Source organism: Entelurus aequoreus, linkage group LG15 (assembly GCF_033978785.1).
Source record: "Entelurus aequoreus isolate RoL-2023_Sb linkage group LG15, RoL_Eaeq_v1.1, whole genome shotgun sequence".
Lineage (NCBI taxonomy): Eukaryota > Metazoa > Chordata > Actinopteri > Syngnathiformes > Syngnathidae > Entelurus > Entelurus aequoreus.
Genome location: NC_084745.1, coordinates 37,445,809 through 37,456,626, shown reverse-complemented (window position 1 = coordinate 37,456,626; position 10,818 = coordinate 37,445,809). Strand labels below are relative to the sequence as shown.

At 43.6% G+C, this 10,818-nt stretch overlaps 1 protein-coding gene across 3 annotated transcripts in view; it reads right to left on the bottom strand.

Moving 5' to 3' along the window:
- Positions 1 to 10,818, bottom strand: part of LOC133630120 (dnaJ homolog subfamily C member 13-like) — a 37,336-nt gene continuing 26,518 nt past the window's right edge. For 2 of the 3 annotated variants that reach the window (XM_062021458.1, XM_062021459.1), the window contains 28 exons: positions 9,678 to 9,880; positions 9,513 to 9,597; positions 9,288 to 9,442; positions 9,169 to 9,214; positions 8,934 to 9,088; positions 8,655 to 8,856; positions 8,469 to 8,584; positions 8,307 to 8,385; positions 8,093 to 8,228; positions 6,897 to 7,081; positions 6,716 to 6,790; positions 6,519 to 6,638; positions 6,058 to 6,453; positions 5,856 to 5,969; positions 5,674 to 5,790; positions 5,408 to 5,585; positions 3,818 to 3,909; positions 3,636 to 3,735; positions 3,482 to 3,556; positions 3,281 to 3,393; positions 2,284 to 2,453; positions 2,161 to 2,203; positions 1,913 to 2,086; positions 1,665 to 1,844; positions 1,445 to 1,585; positions 1,220 to 1,363; positions 843 to 942; positions 1 to 324 (listed from right to left, as the gene is read on the bottom strand). In XM_062021458.1, the coding sequence (XP_061877442.1) occupies positions 224 to 324; positions 843 to 942; positions 1,220 to 1,363; positions 1,445 to 1,585; positions 1,665 to 1,844; positions 1,913 to 2,086; positions 2,161 to 2,203; positions 2,284 to 2,453; positions 3,281 to 3,393; positions 3,482 to 3,556; positions 3,636 to 3,735; positions 3,818 to 3,909; positions 5,408 to 5,585; positions 5,674 to 5,790; positions 5,856 to 5,969; positions 6,058 to 6,453; positions 6,519 to 6,638; positions 6,716 to 6,790; positions 6,897 to 7,081; positions 8,093 to 8,228; positions 8,307 to 8,385; positions 8,469 to 8,584; positions 8,655 to 8,856; positions 8,934 to 9,088; positions 9,169 to 9,214; positions 9,288 to 9,442; positions 9,513 to 9,597; positions 9,678 to 9,880 (3,795 nt within the window). In that variant the 3' untranslated portion in view covers positions 1 to 223. Of the gene's footprint in view, positions 325 to 507; positions 613 to 842; positions 943 to 1,219; positions 1,364 to 1,444; positions 1,586 to 1,664; positions 1,845 to 1,912; positions 2,087 to 2,160; positions 2,204 to 2,283; positions 2,454 to 3,280; positions 3,394 to 3,481; positions 3,557 to 3,635; positions 3,736 to 3,817; positions 3,910 to 5,407; positions 5,586 to 5,673; positions 5,791 to 5,855; positions 5,970 to 6,057; positions 6,454 to 6,518; positions 6,639 to 6,715; positions 6,791 to 6,896; positions 7,082 to 8,092; positions 8,229 to 8,306; positions 8,386 to 8,468; positions 8,585 to 8,654; positions 8,857 to 8,933; positions 9,089 to 9,168; positions 9,215 to 9,287; positions 9,443 to 9,512; positions 9,598 to 9,677; positions 9,881 to 10,818 lie in introns of all 3 variants that reach the window. The other variant, XM_062021460.1, reaches the window with a different exon arrangement.

Below are 10,818 nucleotides of genomic sequence, written 5' to 3'. Positions count from 1 at the left end.
AATTTCAAAAAATTTATGAGTGCCAGTTGGAGGGTAGGTGGAGGTTGGTGGTGATACAGGAGAAGGCGTCAAAGTAATTTTGGTGTGACCGTCAATGACATCCTTCTGTCCTCTCCGTTCCCGCATGTCGGGAAGTCTAATAGACCCGGTGAGCTTCGGCGGCCATAGGGCTTGCAGGGCGGTCTAGGTGCCTGAGCCTGACTGTACTGTGCAAGCGTGTCCGTCAGCCTTGGTCTCCGTGGTCGGTGTCCACTGGTGGTGGGACGCTGGGCATTACCGGTGTGCCGCTTCCTGCTGCTGTAAGGTAACCTGCTACTCCTGGCCCTGCAAGGGGCAGGGAGATGGGTCAGAAAAGGTGCAACTCGACAGTCTAATTAGTTAAAAAATGGTTTTGATGTTAGTAAATAAGACTTGGCATGCAGAGGCCAATCAATGCACAGATGGAAAGATGGGAATAGAATGGAGTGGTAAAGACACTATGGAGGCCAGTTGGAGGTCAAAGTCTACCTGCATTTGTGCAACAAAGAGGAGGGCTTTAAAGGCCCGCCTCAGCAGTCTAGAGCCCACCTCGGAGTGGGCTGCTGGCGGCCAGGAGAGAGGGAGTGGAAACCCCTGAGGAGGAAATGTTGAGGACAGAAAGGACAGGAAAGGCAAAGCCAGAAAATTCAGGGAATTGGAGAGTTTGAAACAAAGGTGCTGGATTTAAGCGTGTGTGAGGAATCAGCCATAAAGTGTGTGTTTTTTGATTTTTAGAATAAAGAAAAGCACATACAGGTGACCACAACCTACCTTTATGACCGTATTGTGTTTACCAACAGAGTGAATCTATAAAAGTGATCTACCTGTTAGGTAGCCTGCAGTCTGAGACTCGGAAATGAAGAGATCATGTTTCTGGTCCTTGAAGGCACTCCATACTGCAGATTTTGCTAGTATTTCGTTGACCTGCAAACCATATAACAAAAGATACATCACTCGGGCTGTTAGACAGGAATGTCCGAACATTTTTGACTAAGAGCTGCATACTAAAAAAAATCAAAAGATGCAGTAAAGCCAATTTTTTTGTTTTTGTTTTGTAAAAAGGACAACAAATTACACATTCAAAGACGAACCTTTGTGTTAATATTAGGTATTAGTGTCAATATATTTTACCAATTAAAATTTAAACGGGCTCCTGGGTCGCACTTTGAACTCTTTTCAATTTGGTGGTCAAGCATCCTACCTGCTCTCCATACTGCAGACTGCGAGTCATAGACTTGAGAGCCTTTACAATCTGGGCCTTGGTCGCAGAGGGGTTGTGTAGGGTCTCCAGACCAATTCCTTCCAGAAGCTTTAAAAGGTATGGAACCAGCTCGACCCTCAGAGCCTGAGCAGCAGAAAAAAGGTCGACTGAGGCAATACAGAACTCAAACAAGGTAATACTGACATAATATGGAAAAAGGGGTACCTGAGCTACGAGTTCTGTCTGCTCCTTCTGGAACATGCGGTTTAGCGCCTCACAGGCCAGCCCAGCCATGTCTGCACGGACCTTCATTCCCGTCATGAGAGGGCCGATGGCCTCAAGGGCAGCCATGGAGCGCACGCAGAGCTATATAAACACAATGTAAGTGAATATAACCTTTTTAAAGACCTTTATTGTGGGAAAATGGAAAACCCGTTTTGATTACCTCATTATCTGAGAGCACGTGGATGAGACGGATGGAGCTCTTCGGTATGGCGTTGTTCTTGTGGTTAAGTGCTGCTAAGATGCGAGGCAAGTGACCCAGGGGTGGGACTTGATCAGCGAGCTGAGTCTGTGTGCTGAACAGACACACTGCTGCTGTGGTGACGGTCTCCAGCGCCTCCCCCTGAGACCACATTGGATATATTGGAGTATGTGTGGCAAAAAAGGACACTTTAAACATCATTAGCTCACATTAGGGTTGTTCTTCTCTAATAGCTCTGTCACGGTTTCCAAGAGAGACACCAGGAACTCCCGAGGCTTGCGTAGCACCCAGCCTGGCTGAGCAATAAAGATGCGCAAGAATACTCCGCCCACTTCCAGCTCTCCCTGTCCAGCTCCGTAGGCCACAGTGAAGTCCTCCGGCAGCTGAACAGCAAGAGAATTATTGTCACATTTTTCATGACGTTACATTCAACACTGACTTGTCTTTCTGAACTTACTCTCCAGTTGACATCAGGATTATCTTTCTGCTGTTTAAAGTGCCTGGGAAGGAGACACACCATTTAAGAGTTAATAAGTTCAAGACTGACATCTTCACTCTACAGTATTCTATGGTGACTTACTCAATCATCATCTCCCGCACAGTGGTAGAAACTGTCTCTCTGGAGCTATCATTCCAAATGAGTTCAGGATTCTCATGTGTTCCCTCAAATATGTGCACTGCCGCTTCAGCGTTGTCCCGCATAGCATCCATGAACACTCCCGGAAGGAAACGAATTAGAGTCAGCCGAACCTGGCGGGTAATGGAGCCAAAATGTCATTTGATGTGGACTGATTTAGACTGGTGATTCCCAATCACTGCGCCACAGCACACTAATTATCCAATTTCACTTAGTTGGTCCAATTTCCCCCCCCTTACAAATAAATATATTTGTTAATCTATCTATACTAGAAACATATAGTGACAGAAATAACAACTAAATGTTCTTTTACTACATGGTAGAAAAAACAAAGTGTAGTACCTCAGTTTTCATACACTCTACTTTTGACAAAACATATTTCAGTTTTTTGGCAAAACATTACATGCAACAAAGTAGTCAGTTTGCCCACATATCATTCAGAGAAATCAACTGCCCAAACAAAGAGTTCCCCGTGTTGGTGACTTTTTATTTATTTCATTTATGGTTTCAAATGATTTTGATTTTTTTAAATCAGATTAATCAGATTTTGGAATTTGAATTAATCATGATTATACACAGCTTATTACTTGCTTCCATAATTAAAATGTGCTTTTCTATTGTTTTCTGCCTTTAAAACTACAACTATTCTATGTGCTTAGTGTTAATATTTGCGTGTATAAGGAACGGATTAATTTGATTTACATTATTTCTTCAGGGAAAAGTTGCTTCAGTTTCCGTACGATTTGTTTTTTGTCTGACCATTTGGAACAGATTACGAGGTACCACTGTCACCTGTGGCCATTCACACAACACAATAAATTGTGGAACGCTTGGTGGCGTGCCGTGAGATTTTTCACATGTAGAATATGTGTCTTGGCTCAATAATGGTTTGGAAACATAGATTCAGATGAGTAAGATGTAGATTGTTGGCAACACCCACCTTGGGCCCCACCAGCTTGTCTGAGGTCATTTTGGAGAAGAGCTCAGCTGTTTGTGTGCGAACCTGAGGGTGGGTGCAGTTGCAGAATAGATCCAGCAGGTAGATGAGAGCTCCTGTATGGACAAAAAACTCTGTGAGCATGACCAAGTTGTACATTTCACATGAATATGGCACACTCTATAGAAGAAAAAAATTACAGACCTTTAGCCATGGCCTCTTTGACTATTTTAGTGTTGGAAGTCAGTGCATGGAGGGTTTCCAACACCATTTGTCTGCCTAGAAGACAACATATTAACATTCAAGAACACAATGGAATAAAAGAGATTTTTTTTTTTGCAACCGGGTGACATCTTACTCGATGGCAGAGAGTGCAGCAGTAAAAGTAGGTTAGACAGCACGAGCGACTCTGCAATGTTGCTCACACATTCTTGATTCGATGTTACTGTGTTCACCACCTGCAGGGAAGCACAGAAGACTTACTTACATGAAGGAGGAGGATCTCAGACCTTAGATATTTGTTTTTGAGACATTAAGCACCTCCAACACTAGCTGCTGCACCCGGCCAGCTCCATGAACCCGCAAAAGGGAGAAGAGCAGCTTAAAATGACCAATGCATTCCGTCTCGGAGCCTGAAATTACAAATAGGGGTATTGCTTGGATTTACATGATGTCGCGTCCGGCTCATTAAATATGTGTGGGGTTGAAGCCAGTGTCTGTTCTCAATGGCGTCATTTAGCCTTTCTCAATGAAACATGCCCGCTGCTTGCTTGGTTTTCAGCTGTACGAATTGTTGAAATCGCAAAAAGGATAAACGCTTCTCCAGAGTTCCTCGAGAGGTAATCAAGAAGGGTGGAAGAGTGCAAGATTTTACTAAAACAACAAGAAATGTGCCACGCCCATTGGAGCACACTCGAAGAATGCACAAGTTTAGTGATCATGCCGTTAAGGGTTTGTTTCTTGATATACTTTTCATTTTCAGTATTTTTCCATTGAAGTATTACTTTGATGTTATTTGTATTTTATCTTTTATCGGTGTTCTTAAAATGCATTTTTGCTTCAAGTGTTTTTTAAAGCACCAACTTGGCAAGTCTAAACAAAATATTGTAAATGTGAGCAAAACCTAAAAACCAAAGCCACCAATCATAAATGAAGCATTTAGCACATACACAATGTTGAGATCTATAGTTATAGTTTGATAAAGACGGGGAAAAACATGCATACTCAAGACAGAGCGACGTGCAACAACAACAAAAAAGCAACAAGCATGGCTGTGGACGCAAAGTTACATCATGAAATGCACCTTAGCTGAGCAAAAACGATGCATATTTATTTGGGACGGTCTTGATACCAATTTCCTTGACCCAGCCACACACAAAAAAGTTGTAGACCTCCATATTTTTCCAGGTTTTCATCTGTTTTGTCATGTAGAATGATTTCGGGAGCACAAGATAGTTCGATATGTGTGGGAACGGTTAATCCTTGATATCACTCAACAAATATTTTTTTGATAAAGTATATGGATCTATGCATAGGGGTGTCAAAAAATCTATTTTAGAATATTCGATTTGATGTCCAGCCACTTAGGCAAACCATATTGTTGATGTAGATTCCCATATCTGCTATACAAATTTACTTTAAAAAAACTAACTATGGGATACTTTTTTTTGGCCTTATTTGTACCTGACTTCATCAAATGTTTGGGAATAATTTTATTAAATAAAACCAGTTTTCTTTTAAGTAATATAGAAATGGATCAGAGCGGTTCATCTATTTTATGGAGGAATGTCATTAATCATAGAACTGGCACCCAATGTTATCAAAAAGTGTTGATTTTGAATCGAGAATTGATTCTGAATCGAATTGTTACCCCCAAGAATCTAATCTAATCGTGTGGTGCCCAAAGATTCAGAGCCCTATTGCATAGTTTAACTTTTTGCTCGTATCTGCTTTTTGAAGAAAGATCCAGGCCCCTTTCATACTCAGACTGCTCGCGCAGATTGCTGCACAACAGCCATATTGGCTTGGTTGACCACCGCTGTTTTTTACTTCCGGGAGGAAGTCACGTGTCGGGATACAAGCAATTGAAAAGGGCTTGTACAACTTAAGATTTGTAGAGCAGCTTCTCACCGGGGTTGTTCTTGATGACGTTGCGTAAAGCCTCTAAAGCCATCTCTGCAAAGCGGAGTCGCTCAGCATGCTGCTGGGACTCTACCTTGTTGCTCTGACTCATGGCCAGCAAAGTGTGGAGGTACTGAGCCTGAGAGCCCACATAATCCAGCAGACTGGCTGCAAATGCTTTGGGAAACTGGATATAAAGAAAGTGTCAGTATTGCAAAGTTAACATTCAAAGTATGAGAGGGGAAATGTCAGTTAAATGCACTGGAAGAACTAACTTCAAGTGGGAAAGCTGGTTGTTCGTTGTAAACCCGTACGAAGATCTCCCCGACTATCAGCTCTTTGCTGTGCTCACTGAACACAAAATCTGCACCAAAGCTCTCATCGTTTTCTCCCTGTCATAAAGAAACACAGGTGAGAAAATAAATGAGCAAATGAATGTAAAAAGTGCCACTTTTACCCTTCTGATGTTTCCCTCTTGTTGACTCTCCAGGAACTCCAGCAGCTCGGCTCGTGTTCCATTATTCCATATGAGGTAGGGATTCTCAGAGTTACTGTTTAGAAGTTTCAAGACCTTCAATAATCAACAGAGAAAACATAACACTCAGACAGTGTTCCCTGCAGGAGGCCAACAACATGAACTATCCACTAGCTTGACTAACCTCAGCTGAGGTTCCGACTCCCAGCTTCCTGGAGATGTACGGTGTCAACATGGAAGCAAGGCTTTTGCGTACAGTGGGGTTCTCAGGCGGCGTACCCTCCACGCCGTTGGTCTCCGACACCGGATTGTTGTCGTCGGGGCTGTGCGGCGTCCTGAGGTAGCCTCCCAAGCGGCTGAGGGACATCAGGCTGAGTTTGGCCAGGTCGTTGGCCACCTGCTGCTGGTTGGTCTCCTGACTTGTTTTAACGCCGCTCTCCTCCAGAGTGTAATCGTAGTTGAAGAGATTGACCAGCAGGTGCCAGAGCACACCGGCATGGTATAGATGGGTCTGGAGGAAGAAATCCACGGCGAAAGAGCTAACGCACTGAACAGCCAGGGATGCAGTTTTGGGAAGAACCTGAGAAGAGAATACAAGTCAAAAAAAGTATCTTCTTAATCAGTCAATGCAGCAAATATCCTCACCTTTCCAAAATACAAGATGTGACAGAGGTCTCTAATGATGTAGGGCAGCTCAATGATCTTTTCTCTGCATTCCTCAAACTGTGCCGCAACACTGTAGCACCGACAGATGTGCCCGCACACCTGAGACAGATAAAAATTTTTAATTAATAAGAAAATTAGCTTTGGTATATTTGCCACTTCTATGACACGCAGTGTACCTGAACCGCCATGTCGTCAGTCTTGCTGGATGCAGTCAACACGGAGACACAACGCGAAAGAGCTTCCAGCAAAACCTGAGTGTTGACAGAATGATAAAAGGTTACAGTGGGACACACAATCATGGTGACATATGTTGTTTGTGTAAAAAAGAAACAAACAAAAAGCAGAAAAACATCAAACCTCAATGCCATTCTCGCGGCGAAGCTCCTCAGCGTTGAGCGCTGAACAATTGACGGTGTGGAAGGCCAGCTCAGCGGCAGCCGGGAGAAGAGGGGAGGTCTTGGAGAAGAGTTGGTCATCTTGGGTCTCCATCGTGATTGTTTTGATGAGCATTGGGTACCCAGCATATTTGTAGGGCTCCAGTTCTGTTCGGAAAGTGAAAGAGACATGTCTTATTTTCTGATATCCATACCTTTAGAGCCCCTCTGCATTCGCCCCCTGTCGGCAAATTTCTTGTCTCTGCTTTAAAGGGGCCTTATTATGCAAAACTAACTTTTTTAACATATTCGTACCTGCTGCTGTGTATTTGGGAACTGCACAAGCACCAAAAGTTTGAAATCAAACTGTGGACGCATTGCGAAGATATTTAGAAAAACAATGTTGCCTTCCTTCATACTTCCGGTAGAGATTTACCCAAAGTGCTTTGCGCGAGTCCTCCATTGTATTCTGACGATGTAGTCAATAAGCGCCTTCTTTTTCGCTATATGGGGCAGACTGGCTCATACATGCACATGCATTCTCCGTTGTTGCAATTTCTAATACAAAATAGCGTATAGCTCTAACTTATATCTGTAAGTACACTCTCAATGAAAGCATTAAAAACTACAACAAAGAGGGTGGGGAGAAGACGCTGTCCAAGTGGAGCCACAAAAATAAGACCGCCCACAAAACGGTGCATCCTGAAGAGACGGTCAGAAAGTGGCTTATAAATGGTCTGTAAAATATAATATGTGCACATTTTTGACCAAACAACCCTCATTACTTGTTATGTAGACCACAAAGAAGTGTTTTAAATGTAGACATTTTTTTAAAATATGGCCTTTTTAAATTGTAAATATTTTTAATGGCGGTATCTGCAGGGTAGAAGGAATGCTACAGCTATGAATCCAGCAGAAGGCACAGTCTCACAAGTCAATTCATTCAATGTTTTTCCTGCAGGAAAATGCTTTGAAAGGGTGTGATGTTGTGTAGTTGCACTAAGTTCAATACTGTATACTACTATATGTAATATTCTAAAGGGTAAAACATAATTAAAAATGTGTTTAATAACTGTGAGAGGCATATTAAAGTGTTAAAAATTAAAAAAATGGGCATTTTTAGGAATTTTTTGCCAGTCTTTCAACGTAAACATAACGCAGATCTACTTTACTACATACCTTGTTTGTGCCGATTGAAGAGGATGCTCTGAGTCTTGAGGATGAGAATTATGTTTTCTGGGTCAGGCCCATCTAGGATTCGGGCAGACTTTGTGCAGAGGAACTCATAGGCCTTGTTGACTTTTTCAAACATGTCCTGAAAGAGTTAATAGGGCAGACATAAAAGAATGCAAAGCAAAAGTGGTTATACTGTGTAAGAGGTGATGTTACACACTCTGCCATCAGGGTTCTTGTCAGGATGGTACTTCTGCGCCAGCCGGAAGTAAGCCTTCCTGATCTTGCTCTCTTCATGTCTTTGTATAAATGGGCATGAAAAATTTGTGATGTATAAGCAGCCATCAATAAAATCGAGGACAAAAATGAGACATTTACTCACGGTCCTTGTCCTTTGGGGAGGTTGAGGACATCGTAAGCATCATCTACAGACATGGAGGGAGGCTTCTTCTCTACCTCCCTCTTCCAAGCTTCGAGCGTGTCTTTAAGCAGCTTTACCTTGGGGGTTAACAAAGTTGAAGTGAAAAAGTGCCTACAAGGAACTAACAAAAAAGAAAATCAGACATACAGCATCTCGAATAGGCCAGTTGGGGAAGTGAGTGGCGTCACACAGGTGTCTGAGGTAGTAGATGTTGCAGAACAGCTCGTTGTCCAGTTGAGGGAAACTGATCACGGGAATGGGGCAGTACTGGTAGAGGGCACGCGTGTTGCTCTGCAGCCTTGGGCTGAAGTCCGCAATGTGGCCGGCGATCTTTTCAATCATCAGGCGCCTGAAAGAGAAATTACTCAAATCTAAGCAAGACAGCCTTTATTGACAGGCATTCAACTAATCAGATTCCTCTCTCGCCTCATCTCGCTGCTCCAAATGGCTTCGGGAGTGTCGAATTCTCCGAGAAAAATCTCAGAAAAGCGTTCTGCCTCATAGTTCTCCAAATAGCACACCATGGCTTCTGGAAGAACTGGTCCCAGAACACTCCGCTCCACAATATCCTGGCCTTTAGACTAGAGGTAGAGGAGCAACAAATAAGCGTTATCTCCAGGTGAGGATTAAATTTGGTATTTGACATATTTAACAATCTTACCTCCTCTGATTTAAAGGCTTGTTTCAGGTGTGTGTGCTTCAGGAACCTAAAACCAGATTAATGTGAGTTAGTTTATATTCTTTGTCTTCACTGAAGCTGGCAAAAAAACTCCTTGTTACCTGGCAACAGGAAGCACGTTGGAGCCAGTGTACATCATGATGAAGAAGAAGACTCCACTCAAGTACAGCCGCTGCAGGTTGGGATTGTCCTGCATTACCAGGTAGAGGACGTTGGCCACTTTTTCCACCAGAATGGGATCAAATGTCAAGAGCAACTAAAGAGAAAAGACGATAATCGGAATTCTTATTCAGAAAAAGGAGTGACAATTTTTTATCCCATTGTACCTGAACAATATGAGGAAGGCAAGCATTGTCACTTATCATCCTCTTGATCTTTGGCAATGGACGAATGATGGCATTATCTTGGTCCCTAGAGCCAAAAAAACAAAACAATAGTCATGATAACTATGCCAGAATATTATGATGATGTATACAAAAAGCCCCAGAGACCTGCTGGGATAGTAGGAGCACATGGTGATGAGCATATTGAGGATCAGGGTCGCCAGGTCCGACTCGTTCATCACCGCCTGCCCCGTGGCCAGAAGGCACCACTTCAGTTGCGGGATTGCCTGCAGGGGGCGCCACCCATCCATTCCCTGAGCCCAACACCGCGTCTTGGCAGTCAAGGTGCCGTTGTTCCAAAACTCCTGCATCTGGTTATGGATACAATTACATATATGCATCACATATTTCCAGTTTCTCATTACAGCATGTCCAAAAAAAAGTAGGAAGAAGCAGTGCTTATTTAATCCTACCCGTTTCCGTTTTATAGCAATTTCTAACACATTTGCAATTTCAGAAAACACAAAATCAAAAGACAAAACACTTTATAAGATCAAAAACACAGGAAATAATCCCTTTACTATTTAATAAAGCTTAAAATCAAAAGACAAAACACTTTATAATTTAAGAAAGCACAAAAACAAAAGACAACACTCAACAATTTCAGAAAACACAAAAACAAGATCCGAAAGAACAAACGGTAATCCATCCATCCATCCATCTTCTTCTGCTTATCCGAGGTCGGGTCGCGGGGGCAGCAGCCTAAGCAGGGAAGCCCAGACTTCCCTCTCCCCAGCCTCTTGGTCCGGCTCTTCCCGGGGGATCCCGAGGCGTTCCCAGGCCAACCGGGAGACATAGTCTTCCCAACGTGTCCTGGGTCTTCCCCGTGGCCTCATACCGGTCGGACGTGCCCTAAACAACTCCCTAGGGAGGCGTTCGGGTGGCATCCTGACCAGATGCCCGAACCACCTCATCTGGCTCCTCTCGATGTGGAGGAGCAGCGGCTTTACTTTGAGCTCCCCCCGGATGGCAGAGCTTCTCACCCTATCTCTAAGGGAGAGCCCCGCCACCCGGCGGAGGAAACTCATTTCGGCCGCTTGTACCCGTGATCTTGTCCTTTCGGTCATAACCCAAAGCTCATGACCATAGGTGAGGATGGGAACGTAGATCGACCGGTAAATTGAGAGCTTTGCCTTCCGGCTCAGCTCCTTCTTCACCACAACGGATCGATACAGCGTCCGCATTACTGAAGACGCCGCACCGATCCGCCTGTCGATCTCACGATCCACTCTTCCCTCACTCGTAAACA